Source organism: Salvelinus namaycush, chromosome 7, assembly GCF_016432855.1.
Source record: "Salvelinus namaycush isolate Seneca chromosome 7, SaNama_1.0, whole genome shotgun sequence".
In the NCBI taxonomy this organism is placed as follows: Eukaryota; Metazoa; Chordata; class Actinopteri; order Salmoniformes; family Salmonidae; genus Salvelinus; species Salvelinus namaycush.
This window is the reverse complement of record NC_052313.1, coordinates 17,534,388-17,549,191: the sequence shown is the minus strand read 5'-3', so window position 1 is coordinate 17,549,191 and position 14,804 is coordinate 17,534,388. Positions and strand designations below refer to the sequence as shown.

At 40.4% G+C, this 14,804-nt stretch overlaps 2 protein-coding genes across 2 annotated transcripts in view; one reads left to right on the top strand and one right to left on the bottom strand.

The window, feature by feature from the left end:
• Window positions 1-947: 947 nt before the first annotated feature.
• Window positions 948-5,736, bottom strand: gcm2 (glial cells missing transcription factor 2). Its single transcript, XM_038996945.1, has 5 exons — window positions 5,641-5,736; window positions 4,963-5,215; window positions 4,156-4,268; window positions 3,485-3,610; window positions 948-2,200 (listed from the first exon to the last, which is right to left on the bottom strand). The coding sequence occupies exons 1-5, from the start codon at window positions 5,734-5,736 to the stop codon at window positions 1,280-1,282; spliced, it is 1,509 nt and encodes a 502-aa protein (XP_038852873.1). The 3' UTR covers window positions 948-1,279.
• A 2,348-nt stretch (window positions 5,737-8,084) lies between these two features.
• Window positions 8,085-14,804, top strand: part of sycp2l (synaptonemal complex protein 2-like) — a 33,081-nt gene continuing 26,361 nt past the window's right edge. The window contains exons 1-12 of the mRNA XM_038997219.1: window positions 8,085-8,090; window positions 8,313-8,432; window positions 8,635-8,752; window positions 8,860-8,972; window positions 9,965-10,053; window positions 10,525-10,559; window positions 10,661-10,803; window positions 10,954-11,003; window positions 11,150-11,198; window positions 11,413-11,505; window positions 11,658-11,718; window positions 11,847-11,995. Of these exons, the coding sequence (XP_038853147.1) occupies window positions 8,085-8,090; window positions 8,313-8,432; window positions 8,635-8,752; window positions 8,860-8,972; window positions 9,965-10,053; window positions 10,525-10,559; window positions 10,661-10,803; window positions 10,954-11,003; window positions 11,150-11,198; window positions 11,413-11,505; window positions 11,658-11,718; window positions 11,847-11,995 (1,026 nt within the window). The remainder of the gene's footprint in view (window positions 8,091-8,312; window positions 8,433-8,634; window positions 8,753-8,859; window positions 8,973-9,964; window positions 10,054-10,524; window positions 10,560-10,660; window positions 10,804-10,953; window positions 11,004-11,149; window positions 11,199-11,412; window positions 11,506-11,657; window positions 11,719-11,846; window positions 11,996-14,804) is intronic.

Genomic DNA, 14,804 nt, shown 5'->3' with positions numbered 1-14,804 from the left:
TAGGTGTAGCCGGCCTACACACCCAGCTTAATTACATAGAAAAGGCTACATCTCTGTAGAATTAAGCCAATACAAGGTAAGAGCTTTCTGAAATATTGAAACCGAGCCGTTATTAGTCATCTGTGATCAGTCTGTCTGACAAGGCTCCCATTATGTCTCCTGTCAGCACGCAGTTACACTAAAAAGGATCACACATATGGAGAAACTGATTCAGGGCTAGCACCACCTCTGTCCTTACAATAATAGAGAGTCATTTGTTTATCTAGACGGGACATCAGAGGAAAAGTCCCCGGCGGAGTCAGTGTTGAGCTTCAAAATGAAGCGGCGCCGCTTCCCTGCTGAACCGGCCGCGAGGAGAGATACTGTCAGCGTCAGGTATTACCGGCATTCTGGAAGGAGGGGAGAAAGACTCATCTCTTCTCCCTCTATCTTTCTCTCGTCTCTACCCCAGAGTGGAGGGAAATACTTGTCAGGGCGCCTCTGAACCACAAGATTGAAAGCGACCCGATGACAAACCTGACGATTAATTGCCCAACTTCATCCCTTTTGACACGAGCACATCCTTTTCTGAGTGAGTGAGTGTGTGTGTGGGGGGTGGCAATGAGCTTATGTTTTTGACTTATGTTCCTCACCCCCCAGTATTTTAAGACAGTCGATAACAGTGTAATTACTTTGTTTAAACTGCAAGGTCTTGCAAAGGGCTGGAAGTGAATGAAGTGAATTTGACCAAAAAAAGGCAACATCCATAACCACAGCATCAGAATGTGTCAAATCTATGGTGGGAGCTCATTGAATTTTTATGTCACATAACAATGTTCACAAACTGTACAGTTGAAGACTGCATTTACAGTTGCACTGTACCACAAGCATTTTCAATATACTTTGTTGGCCATTCCCAGTCTATAGAACATTTATTTCAGTGCCATAGGAATATGATGTGATATTGTAACAGACAAAATACCTTAAGAATACATATTATTCATATTCTACAAACACAATAATCCGATTTTTAAAAAAAAATCCAAAGGCAATAATAACTACTTTGTGGCATTTTTTTATGCATTAAATGGGGAAATGTTGGGAACATCCTTGAAGAGTCTAGACTCAATGTAGCGTCATCACTAGCAGTCCAAATGCAATCCAACACCTCAAATATATAAATAACAATAGAGCTTTACAAACCTGATAAATGGTGGCAGAAAGTCTGTTCCAAGCGTTCTTTCTGAACATTTGCATAACTATCAAATCACAGTCTTTGTTTTGGTGGCTTCCTCTTTGATCAGTAGTCCCCTCCGTCGTATCTAAATGGATGAGAAACCCTGTCGGGATAGCTGTTGGACGCGTAGTTGCCGTAACGGTAAGTGTCAAAGTTCTCAGCCCTCTCGATTTTAGCTGGCAGGGTTTCCGGCTGGTACGACAGCGCAGACTTGATGACCCCAGAATCTTCAGGAATCTTGAGATCGGAGTAAGAGGTGGGCGAGGTGTCCTCGAGCAGGGAGCTGCAGCTGGGCAGGCCCTTGACGTCGTAGATGTTGTCGCCGTACTTGACCACGGAGGACTTGGGGCAGGGCTGGTAGGACACTTTGGTGGTGGTGGTGATGATGGTCTGCAGGGCAGCGGGCGTGGCTGGCGCTGGGCCAGGGTACCTGCACGGGTACTCACTGTTGTAGTAGTGGTGGTTGGTGTTGCCAGGAAACTGTCCGTACTCGCCCCGCTCGCTGTACGTCCCCTTGCCCAAGATCTGTTTCCAGCCGTGGTGCTTGCTGGTCGTGTCGTAGTTGTTGCGGTCGTGGCCCGAAAGGACCCCGGTGGTGTGGGGTGTGGCAGTGCTGGTACCCAGGCCCGAGCTCACCTTGCTGGGCTCAGGGGTCTCCGTCTGGGGGCTACTGGGGTCCTTATAGAGGGCTGTGTAGGAGCCCGAGCCTAAATAGCTCGGCACGGCAAAGTCGTAGCCACACGGAGGCCGGGGCATGTACAGACGGTGGTTGGCCTGCTTCTGGAGTGTGGATGGGGCCTCACCCATGTTGGCGTGGGAATCGTAGGCAAACTTGTAGGGCTCAGGGTTTTGGAAGGGAGGGTAGTGCTGGGTCTGGATGGGGAAGTTGGACTCAGCGATGATGCTAAAGCGGTCCGGGCCCTCCATGCAGGACAGCTGGTGCAGGTTGGGGAAAGGAGCACCCAGGTCGTGGTATCTCCCGGTCTGAAGAATATTTAGTACATATTAGTGATTGGCTAGGCAAAGACAGTCCACTGCATCTACCAATTTAATAAATGGTATGTGGGTAGTTTGAGTTTTTTACTTTTCAATCACATTGTATGTGCAAAGAAGGGATTTTACAGTATTCTAAGTACAGGTCACAAAGTGCTTACTGTTTCTGCAAACCAAACTAAACAACCACAACGAGAAAGCAAAGGCAACAGTGGCAAGGAAAACATGTTGAAAGGAACCATCCACCTCTGGCTGAGCAGGTAAATATTCAAAGTACACTTGAACAAAAATATAAACGCAACATGTAAAGTGTTGGTCCCATGTTTCATGAGCTGAAACAAAAGATCCCAGAAATGTTCCATACCCTCAAAAAGCTTTTTTCTTTCAAATGTTGTGCACAAATTTGTTTAAATCCCTGTTAGGGAGCATTTCTCCTTTGCCAAAATAATCCATCCATCTGACAGGTGTGGCAAATCAAGAAGCTGATTAAACAGCATGATCATTACACAGGTATACCTTGTGCTGGGGACAATAAAAGGCCACTAAAATGTGCAGTTTTGTCACACTAATTGAATTAAAACATAAGTTAGTTGAAATCAAATAAAATAATTTAAATACAGTAAGACATTGTTAGTTTGTCAAAAAAAACCTAAGCAAACATTTGTGGGTTAAATCTTTTGTCCAATGGAAAATAATTGCAAAAAAGGCAGATGACCTATGTAGCAAATTAGGCTAAAGCATCACAATGCCACAGATGTCTAAAGTGGAGGGAGTGTGCAATTGGCATGCTGACTGCAGGAATGTCCACCAGAGCCGTTGCCAGATAATTGAATGTTCAATTTTCTACCATAAGCCGCATCCAATGTTGTTTTAGAGAATTTGACCGTACGTCTAACCGGCCTCATAACCGCAGACCACGTGTATGGCGTCGTGTGGGCAAGCGGTTTGCTGATGTGACCAGAGTGCCCCATGGTGGCAGTGGGGTAATGTTATGGGCATGCATAAGCTACGGACAAAGTACACAATTTAATTTTATCGATGGCAATTTGAATGCACAAAAATACTGTGAAGAGATTCTGAGGCCCATTGTGAGGCCCATTTTTTTAAAGATATCTGTGACCAACAGATGCATATCTGTATTCCCAGTCATGAAATCCATAGATTAGGGCCTATGGAATTTATTTCAATTGACTGATTTCCTCATATGAACTGTTGCATGTTGCCTTTGTATTTTTGTTCAGTATAGATATGACTATTGAGGGCAAAGTTTCTTACATCTGGCTCCATCAACCTCCTCTTCTGGGAGAAGTGTGGAGAGGACATCCTCCTCTTCACTGCACTCCTCCGGACCTCTGTCTCAGACTTACTCTCTGGTCTGGGGTGGTCATGGACCCCCTTCGCCTGCAATCACATCAATACATACTAGGATGTTACTTTCTTGAAATTAGAAACATCTTTGGTTACATTTAGGATTACTCTTAATAACTAAATAAATTGTAATATTTGTGTGGGAATGTTTTGCACAGAAGCTCATAACTAAAAATGGTTTGTTTATTGATTTTTACTTTAATTAACTCATATCTTTACATTTCACTAATAAAACAACAAATCCATGAAGGCATGTTAATTACTATTTATTGCCTAATTTCACAAAATAGAAATACTAAAAACTCAACACTTAAGTTTACAATACTTATAGGTCTGCTTATAAACGGCTAATAAACATACATAGTTAAGTAAATGCATGTATAAGATCTGCTGTACTGTACAATACATTACAGTACTGTACATTATTGTATGAACAATTGTATTGTATGAACAATTGATATACAATGATTATCAAACAGTTTATTAATGGTGACAGACTATTAAACAATGCTTAAAAACGGTTAATAGAGAGACCTACAAACGTGTTACCTCTCAATTCAGAATATGAGCCCACAAACCTGGAAGAATATAGCTTTTCCATCTATTCTCCAGAAGTTGGTGACGGGATAGCCACTGTGTCCTCTGCATGGCATCAGCTCCAGGGCAGAGTTACAACTGGGGCACAGCTTCTCTGGAGAACAACCACCAATACACACAACCACACAGTTTTAAACAAAGCCATGTTGGCTAATAGTATAGAAGTGATTTTTGTATTCAAGTATTGTAAGTTTATTTCAGAAATATTATACTGTTATGGTTGTGAGGAGAAGAATAGTCTATTATGTGGAGAGTGGTTGAAAGTGAATACGGATGAATACATTTTTTACAATAAAAACAAAATACATATTTACTATGAGGGGTATTATTTTTAATTAGACCTTTTTTTCCAGTCAGACCAACAATATCTGAAGTTGTTTAATAAGTAGGTGATCTGTATATAAAGCGTTATTGAGTTTATTTTATTGAAGCACCAAGTGTCACATTTCTATAGTGTATCAAGGTCATGACGATGTGAATGAATGAGTCAGATGTCAAGTGTTACCAGGTGCTAAGTTTTTAATAGTTTAATCTCTTTACAGAGTGAGTGGAATTATAGGCCATTCTCAAAAACAGTCTACAATATCAACAGGCCCAATAAGTAGGCTATCATTATGAATAATTTAACTGAGCTCATTAAGCTTTGAAAATAATTAGTGTTTTAGACAATAGGCAATTATTTGATTCAACGTCAACAAGTGTTTTAATGTCTTCCTCGTTTTTCCGAGGAGACGGGTCGCCAGGTGTACACCATATGCATGACAGCTGTGCATAATGCATTTACTCACTTTGTTGTTTTTGTCGTGCTTTGTCGCAGATAGCCGGTCGGAGCTGGAGTTTGCTTCCGTCAGCCAGCGTGCAGTTTCGGCCACAGACTACTACACCGAGGCAGGACTTCTTGAGAATCTGACAGTTGTGGTTGTTGGTGTTCCGCATGGCCCATCCACTCAGGTGCCGCTGTGCGTTCTTATCCTCGCCGGTGTAGATGTAACGAACATACCCATCCGTCCACTCCTGGAAAGCGTCATACTGCTTTGTGTCCTGTCAGAATTAGGGAAAAATATAGATTTTGATAGATTCATTATTTTCAAGTGCTTTTTATTAAAATGGATAATACGGTTAAAACAAAAACTACCGGCCAATTAATAGAATATTCCTGCAATTAGTGTTTATTGTGACGAGAACCACAGATATGGACAAACTGCAAATGAATATATGTTATTTGATATCTGAGCTATGAAAGCATAGGCTATAAGGCAAATCATGACAACATGCGTGTCAACTAATGTATCATTAACTATGCATATCTTTACAAATTAAAACTGATTTATTCGATTCAACCGTGACCTACTGTTATTTTATAGGGTACCAAATGCTATAGAATTTGTTATTTTAAATAGCTGTCACTGAATATATTTTAAATGATAGCGTCAACTGGCGTATGCAAAACGTCGACATTAGCATACCTGAGGCAGCTTTGGGTCGTTGATATCCCACGTTAACTTCATACCAAAGGAAGAAACACAGTCGGGGTCTTCAAACTGATCCGAGGACTTTGACATCTTGTTAGAATCTCACAATTTTACGGTTTTGAACTTGACTCATAGCAGGACCCACCAATACAGGTACCGTCCCGTAGCCGCGCACCTTACGAAATCACTTTCTTTGTCAAAAATAAAGCATATGACAGACAACGCTAAAAAGGAAAAATAATTAGAGAATATATGTCCAGAAGTACATGATCTTCATCCGACTTCCTCTGTCTTTTCTCGGTGTTAATCCAAAATTCCCTTGTGTCCTGGGGAGTGTGTCACGCGATGCCACCGGAATAGCAAGGTGAATGACTGTAGGTAAGGGCTGTCTCGTCTATGTAAAGGAGGAGGCAGGACTAGGAAATATGTCTAGCCTCAGCTCTGTTGAGGCTAAGCGCTGTGCACTTTCAGTTCACCTGATCCGTGGCACTGACCTCCACTTACTGCATGTCCGTTTCCCCGAACGTTTCTTTCTAGCACTGTGTATGCCTGAAACATCAAAAACTATTAGGCTATTATGCTGTGTCTCTATGTTGATCTTGAATACACACAGACTTCATGAAATTACCCAAGGCCGCCCACAAACGATGGGAAATGGCCTGGGCTGTTTCTGTGTGTCTATCAGATTTTTTTTTCGATGATGCTTGCAGTTCTGACAGGAAAATGATCTGTTGTAAATTTCAAACCTGTTGGTTAGGATTAACGAGTCCTCTAAACTCATAAATAAGCAAAAATATATGTGAATAATCTGAATGTGAAATAGCAACATTCAACGGTTACACAAGTAGCCTACATTGACAGGTGTCAGCAAGTGATCTATCTGAGATCATTAAGAGTTGTTGTATGTAAACCTAAAGCCACACTGACGTGTAAACATCAAAACAGCTGGGGCTGCACATTAACAATAAACAAAGCATCAATCATTCGGCATTGTTAACGAATGTCATGTTTTAGAGATTTTTGTAGGCTCCACCCATGTCTTTAGCTATTGTTTTATTGTAGAATGTTGTTCACTTTTATTTTATTCGGGAATCAGAATTTGGATCTTTTCCCGACAGCATTTGGCAGAGTATAATACACATCTGAAGCATGTCAGGGGTTTGTTTGCATGTTTCCATCCGCCAAATTGGCACTGTTACAACTTGAGGCTGATCAAAACATAGGCTACTGTATACGGTTAAATGTACTTTTCCCGATTATTATTCTCCTTCATGTGAAATTAAAATCTATTGCTGTACATTAGGCTATTCATTGAGCGAATGACCAGAATACCTAAATATAACCACTGGCGTAGCACCCCCATCCAACCCAAACATATAACAAAATATATATTATATATATATATATATATATATATTTAGCCTATTTATTTAATCGTTTGTTTGGGGTCGCCCCAGAGGTAAGCCCCCGCCCCTCAAACTCTCCAAAAAAGTGTTTACAATAAAAAAAATAAACTGGCCATAATGGCTATTAACTGGAAAAGGATCTTATGTAGTTTCTTGCAATAGCCCTCTGTGACTAAGGAATATTTCTCTCAAAACTGTGATTCCTATAATATGTGTCTGGAGATTTGGTCAACTGTCAGATTTGTCCAAAATTAAACAGTAATGAGTAGGGTCAGCTATAACATAAGGACCCCTTATTCATGTCCTTGTTACATGTAGTGCAACAAGACCACTCTGTAAAGTTCTCTACTGTTGATAGATTTAAACAAACAATATTGTAATCACCAAGGTCACAACCATAAACTGTCAGCAACATCTGACTGATAGGTTAAACTAGAATATGCATTTTGGCTCAAATATGTTACATTTAATTAGGTTTTAAAGTCATACAGCAACTGAGGAAAAACAAAATTGCTACTGTGTATACCACTTGAATGAAGTAGAACATTTTAATTTGTCAACTCAGTAAGACAAACAGTCAGATTTTTGTCTAACTTCAACTCCGTCACATTGCTGAAAGATCTGATAGAACGGTTGTTTTTATTGGGGATTTTTACCACTAACTGTGAAAGTCCCATTTTAATTTATAAAAATTCCAATGTTATGCACAACTTTAGATGTTTGTTTGGTCATTATGTATCCTCATTATGCAAATAAGATCGAATGGCTTCACACACAAAAAAAACTAATGTTTTTCCGCCCAAAAAATACTTTCAAACACAATAATGGATTCAGATTGCTGTTATCAAGAAAACTTTCACAGTTTCACTGAGTTAAGTTTGAATTACCCGTAACGAAAAGGAAGGAGATTACAACATGTATTTATTTGGACAGATCATGGTCCTTCATGCGCGTCTTTTCTAGCGATAGTTCACTAATTAGATTCACCTGTGGCAAAATTGTTCCTATAGCTACACTCGCACACCGCTAATTATGAACGTAAGTTTGTTAATTTTTTAACAATTATATGCAATCGTTTCTTCGTGAATTATTGCCTAGCTGCCTAAAAAACGGCAATATTATCGTAAAACATGGTAAATTATGGAAATGTATTTAGATTTGCTTATGTTAGTGAATAGGACCCCATTGAAGAGACCAGCGGTGTAACGCTAACTATAGGCCTATCTCAAAACTATGCGTATTTTTCACATTTTCTATCAGTTCGAAATAATTTTGGAGGATGCTTTCGTCAGCAATAATGTTGGAGCCATCACAGCAGCACTTCTGAGGGAGAAAGCCTCCAAGTCGTTGGTTAACAGATTGAACAAAGTCGCTAACAAGGTAGCCTATTTTCTCACATCCACATTCATCAAATTACATTTAACCCTTTGTGGGTATGAAATTCCTGCTTGAAGTAGCCTATTCATATAAAACAATGATCAGTAAAACCTTACCAAAGCATATTGGTTCCACAATAAATGTGCTGAACAGTGTTCACAATTCTAACAAAATTCTCTTCCCCGTTCTCCTCTGTGGATTGCAGGAACTTGACAGAACTGTGTTCAAAAGTGTCACTTTGCTTTTGAGAGCAATTGAAGATGTATGCCAGTGTGATGAAGACTGCTTTAACTGCCTGGCCAGGCAAGGTCTCGTTTACAAGATAAGTATCTTACCAAGAAAAATATATTTTTTTAAATCTCCAAAGATGTGTTTAACATTCAAATGTAATCTATCGGGTTCTGATGGGTCTATTTGACTGTGTTTGTTCATTTCCACATGTTGACGTGGTTTGAAAGAGCTGCAGACTTTCTGAAAATGGAAGAATACAAAGGCGTGAAGGACCTGCCCAGCCTTATTGAGACCTTTTTTGATTTTTTCCTGGTAAGGTGTGAGTTGGCCAAATTTTAAAATCAACCCCTACCCACTCATGTAGATCTGAAATTATTGGATGTCTAACCAATATGTTAATTACTTCACTTTGCCTTATGATAGGCTGGGTGAGTTGTTTGCCATGTTGCTTTCCTATCTAGGTTTGCAAAATTCCACAAGCTTTCTCAACAGGTTGTCCAGAAATCCTGGTTTGAAGACTCCTGGAATCAGGAGGGAATAAGCAGGAAATCCGTGAATTTTGGAAAAGTTACAGGAATTTTGCGACATTATCCTTATCAAATCATTTCAGATCTACAGAAGTGTCTAGGGCAGAGCTCTCTAACCCTGTTCCTGGAGAGCTACAGTCATGTAGGTTTTTGCTCCAACCCTAATCTAGCACACTTGATTCTAATAATTAGCTGATAACCTGAATTAGGTTAGTTACAACTGGAGTTGGAGTGGAAAACCTACAGGAGGGCAGCTCTAAAAGAACAGTTGGAGAGCCCTGGTCTAGGGTCGATTTAGAATATATTTCCAATGTTATTCACTGCATCAGCCAACTAAATACAAATGTTTTTTCACCTCATTTTTCAGCGTTTGCCTCCTTCTATTGAAGGTGAGCTTTTTCTCTAATTTTGATCATTACACAATTGCCATGTTGCTTTGTTTTATGCTGGTAGCTACAGTAATGCTGTTTGTTTTTGGGGGAAAGACAGGGGTCAGCTCACCAGCGTCTTCCTGCTGCATGTTGGAGTGGTTGGGACTGACCCAGACGTCACGTTTAGTCTGAGATTAGAGGTAAGGCTGTACAGTCATTGAGAGCGATGTTGTTGGTTCAGAAGGTTATGAAGAAATACATTTTGTTCACTAAAAAGGGAGATTGTCTAATAGAAAAGCAGGAAAAACGTTACTAAAGAACGGGATATATTTTTTCTAAACATTAACATCCTGCAATTCTTTTGGATGTTACATTGTTCTTCACTGTTTTCTTTCTATCCATTCAGGCTATAAGGACGATTAACTCGATCCTCGACAATACCACAAAAGAAGAGAGGAGGAAACTGAGCATGTCCAAAGACCATTGTCTACTCCTGTAAGCTTTTAGTCATGACAGATTCCTGTAAATACGAGAACATGGAGAGGAGGCCTTTCCAACATTGAATTGGTTGTCTGAGAATGCATTGCCCCCTAGTGGATAGTTTGTCTACACTGCACTTTTTTATTTTCTTTCTCAAGATCGTGTTCATCAGGCACCAAGCGGAAGAACACGGCCTGAAACAGGGAGTGACTACATGGAATTCTCCCATATGAAATGCTCTATTTCTTTTACCGTTGCTAAACAGTTAAATGTTTTACATTGCATGCACCAATTAACACGACCCAGTGAATTATGTCCCAATTACCACATTGACTAAGGATCTATATTCTCCAACCTTGTATCGATGCAGATCACCGGTTTCATCTCCCTCTCATTTTTTTCGTCGGCATTTACCAATCCAGTCATGACATCACTTGCACATCCTCAGAATTTTAATGCAGTTTGACGTTTTTTTTCTTCCTCCAGTGAACAATTTGCAAAAGTAATTCTCAATGTGGGCGGTGAGTGACACTTTTCAGTTGTTTTTTTTATGGCATGCAATTCACTGTATGAAAAATGCATAGTTGTCTGTGACTGTGACTTGGGTCGTGGTTTTGTTCAGACTATGAGATGCAGGTGGCCCTATCAGAAGCACTCTGTCGAATGACCATAAAGAGGTCGAGGAAAGAGCTGACCAACAAGTGGTTTGCCAACCCAGTTTTTGCAGAGGGCTTCAACGCAATAAACGATACAGAATTTGAGATAGTAAGTTTCTCTAAGTCTGAGTTCTAACCTCCCCCATAAATAATTCAAATGTTGATAGTGGCATTCAAAGAGGACTGTTATTTGGGGTAAAACATGCATGTCTTAACTGTCAAAGACTAGCCTTCATTTTTTTTCTCTGTTGAAAAATAGGACTGCAGAACTTTTCTCAATGACTTGAACAGCTATTTTGGAGATGAAAGAAGGGGAGTCCACACTATTTTTCTCTACATTTCAAACACCCACCTCATTCTCATTTCATATTATTTAAATAAAAAAATATTATTCTGTAAAGAATAAATTGCATCAAACACAAGTTTCACATGGTAAGATAATGGCTTGTTTCTCATAGGGTGTTCACGTTCCCCTGCATCTGTGTGTTTCTTGACACCACTGAGGTAAGACCAGCAGTAGTCCCAGGATCACTGCTCCAAAGTCATAAGGGGACATGGATGACACTCCAGATAATATAAAGATAAATGTGTGGCAGTTACAAATGTCTTATTTAAAGCTAACTGTGTCTCATGTCATGCATGGGTACCTCCAATTGGGTCTGATATTCCCCTCAGGCAATGGTGTGTAACACTTACAAATTAATGTCTTTGTCTTCAGCTGTTCATGCCAGAGGATGAGAAACTGGAACATTTCTGGGTGGACTTCAACCTAGGAACGTCCTGTATCAGCCTCTTTGTCAACAACCCCGAGGTGAGACTGACCAGACCACACACACCAGTGTACGTCAGCGATAAATGAATGTCAGTAGTGTTTACTTTAATGGGTCGCTCCTAGATTTACAATGTCCTAAGTGAGGTTTTTAAATTTGTTTTCCCCTTCTGCCATGTCGTCTGGCGCTACAGGGTTCACTGTGGGAATCAATCCATTTGCTAAGAGCAGACGTCTTTAGGTTCAGTGTGTGTGGTGAGTGGAGAATTCCTCTTGCATCATTAGCCCTTCAGTTTGATGCTGAAATTAAGATGTGGGGCTTTTCCTTTATTTGAGAAGTAACGAGCTGCATTTTATATTGTTTACCATGATTCTCCCTCCAGACTGTGATAATCAGACCATTCTGACTGTTCACCTGTCCAACCCCCTCACCTATCGCATGACCAAGGGAAAGATGGTCCAGATCATCTTCGATTCCAAGCATGACATCCTGGACGCTGCCAAGAGGGTCTTTGAAAGCAAACGACTACTGGTAACCCCTAACATGACAGTTGAATTATGAGGACAATGCTTTACCAATAAATTTACGAGCATTAAAAGCCCATTGTTAAGTTATGAAAGTAGGCTATGCCATATTCTTCCCTTTCCCACAGCAAAGTGTACGTTCAGATGACCAGACATCGATACAACACGTCATGGAACCCTTGCAATCAGATATGTTCAGTTCTTTAATCTCATAGACTGATGTATCAGACCAGATCACATAGGCTATGCTATATTAATTTCCACATTAAAGGGATGCTTTGGGATTTTGGCAATATTTGTTAACTTATACCCATATACTTCCAGTCAATAGTTAGCATTGGCTCGCAAAACTACCTCGAACTTCCTTCATACTGTAAGTAGATACAGTTGAAGTCAGAAGTTTACATGCACTTAGGTTGGAGTCATTAAAACTTGTTTTTAATCCTCTCCACAAATTTCTTGTTAACAAACTATTGTTTTGGCAAGTCGGTTAGGACATCTACCTTGTGCATGACACAAGTAATTTTTCCAGCAACTGTTTACAGACAGATTATTTCATTATCACAATTCCAGTGGGTCAGAAGTTTACATACACTAAGCTGACTGTGCCTTGAAACAGCTTGGAAAATTCCAGAAAATGATGTCATGGCTTTAGAAGCTTCTGATAGGCTAATTGACATCATTTGAGTCAATTGGAGGTGTACCTGTGGATGTATTTCAAGACCTTCCTTCAAACTCAGTGCCTCTTTGCTTGACATCATGGGAAAATCAAAAGAAATCAGCCGAGACCTCAAAAAACAATTGTAGACCTCCACAAGTCTGGTTCATCCCTGGGAGCAATTTCCAAATGCCTGAAGGTACCACGTTCATCTGTACAAACAATAGTACACACGTATAAACACCATGGGACCACGCAGCCGTCATACCGCTCAGGAAGGAGACGAGTTCTGTCTCCTAGAGATGAACGTACTTTGGTGCGAAAAGTGCAACTCAATCCCAGAACAACAGCAAAGGACCTTCTGGAGATGCTGCAGGAAACATGTACAAAAGTATTTATATCCATAGTAAAACGAGTCCTATAACGACATAACCTGAAAGGCCGCTCAGCAAGCAAGAAGCCAGTGCTCCAAAACCACCATTAAAAAAGCCAGACTACGGTTTGCAACTGCACATGGGGACAAAGATTGTACTTTTTGGAGAAATGTCCTCTGGTCTGATGAAGCAAAAATATAACTGTTTGGACATAATGACCTTCGTTACGTTTGGAGGAAAAAGGGAGAAGCTTGCAAGCCGAAGAACACCATCCCAACCGTGAAGCACGGGGGTGGCAGCATCATGTTGTGGGGGTGCTTTGCTGCAGGAGGGACTGGTGCACTTCACAAAATAGATGGCATCATGAGGTAGGAAAATTATGTGGATATATTGAAGCAACATCTCAAGACATCAGTCAGGAAGTTAAAGCTTGGTCGCAAATGGGTCTTCCGAATGAACAATGACCCCAAGCATACTTCCAAAGTTGTGGCAGAATGGCTTAAGGACAACAAAGTCAAGGTATTGGAGTGGCCATCACAAAGCCCTGACCTCAATCCCATAGAAAATGTGTGGGCAGAACTGAAAAAGCATGTGCGAGCAAGGTGGCCTACAGACCTGACTCAGTTACACAAGCTCTGTCAGGAGGAATGGGCCAAAATTCCACCAACTTATCGTGGGAAGCTTGTGGAAGTTTGTGGAAGGCTACCCGAAGTTAAACAATGTAAAGGCAATGCTACCAAATACTAATTGAGTGCATGTAAACTTGTGACCCACTGAGAATGTGATGAAAGAAAGAAGTCATTCTCTCTACTATTATTCTGACATTTCACATTCTTAAAATAAAGTGGTGATCCTAACTGACCTAAGACAGGGAATTTTTACTCGGATTAAATGTCAGGAATTGTGAAACTGAGTTTAAATGTATTTGGCTAAGGTGTATGTAAACCTCCGACTTCAACTGTACATAAAAATGGTATCCACAAGTTCATCTGACTCTGAGGAAGTAGATGAAGGGCCCCAGTGCCAAAATCCCGAAGTGTCCTTTTAAACAACCTTGACTCTGGGGTAGAGGTAACATAGTAATTGTACATCTGGGACACTCCAATATGGTGTGTATTAATTTGGTAGATGTTCATCCATTTCTTTTAATATGTTACAAATTCCAGTTTGTTTTGGCTAAGTTAGCTAGGGAGCTATAGTTAGGGGAAGGATTAGCTAACATGCTATGTAGTTACAAAGTTCCTACAGTTGTCTTTGATTCGAACACTCAATATTTGGTTTGCTAGACTTCGCCCTACTTTTGTTTTTGCTTTAAGAAACCTGTCTTATGTAACCGATCATACTAATTTCAGTGTCTCTGTTTACATTTACTATGTTAAGTCTAGTCTGAGATCAGGCTGCTGTAAAAGAATGTATGAATTCATGGAATGTATTTCTCCACTAGATCTCGACGTGCTAGCTGCATTGGAGACCTCATCACTGTAAGTACCCTATGCTTTATTTGGCAGTCTATATGGTTATTTATGATACATTGGGTTTTTAAGATGAGCAACTGATTGTTTCCGCCAAGGTACCCTACTCTGGCAACTGCAGGCAGCACAGAGGTAAGCATTAACACACATGAAGGGGTAACTTAACCATACTCAGTGGGGCTCCTTCAACCTAGTCCCACACTGTGTCCAACTCTGTCAAGCTATGTCATTATATGGCACGTGGTAATAAAGAGTTGACTGCTGCACAAATAGTATAGGAGTACTAATGATTGTTTTGTCCTATCGATCCCT

Excerpts from the sequence above, each read along its gene's own strand:
- gcm2 (XM_038996945.1), bottom strand. The coding sequence starts at position 5,736 with ATGTCAAAGTCCTCGGATCAGTTTGAAGACCCCGACTGTGTTTCTTCC. Across the intron at positions 4,269-4,962 it reads AGCACGACAAAAACAACAAA|AGAAGCTGTGCCCCAGTTGT; the intron begins GTGAGTAAATGC and ends GTTGTTCTCCAG. Across the intron at positions 2,201-3,484 it reads GGAGGTTGATGGAGCCAGAT|ACCGGGAGATACCACGACCT; the intron begins GTAAGAAACTTT and ends AATATTCTTCAG.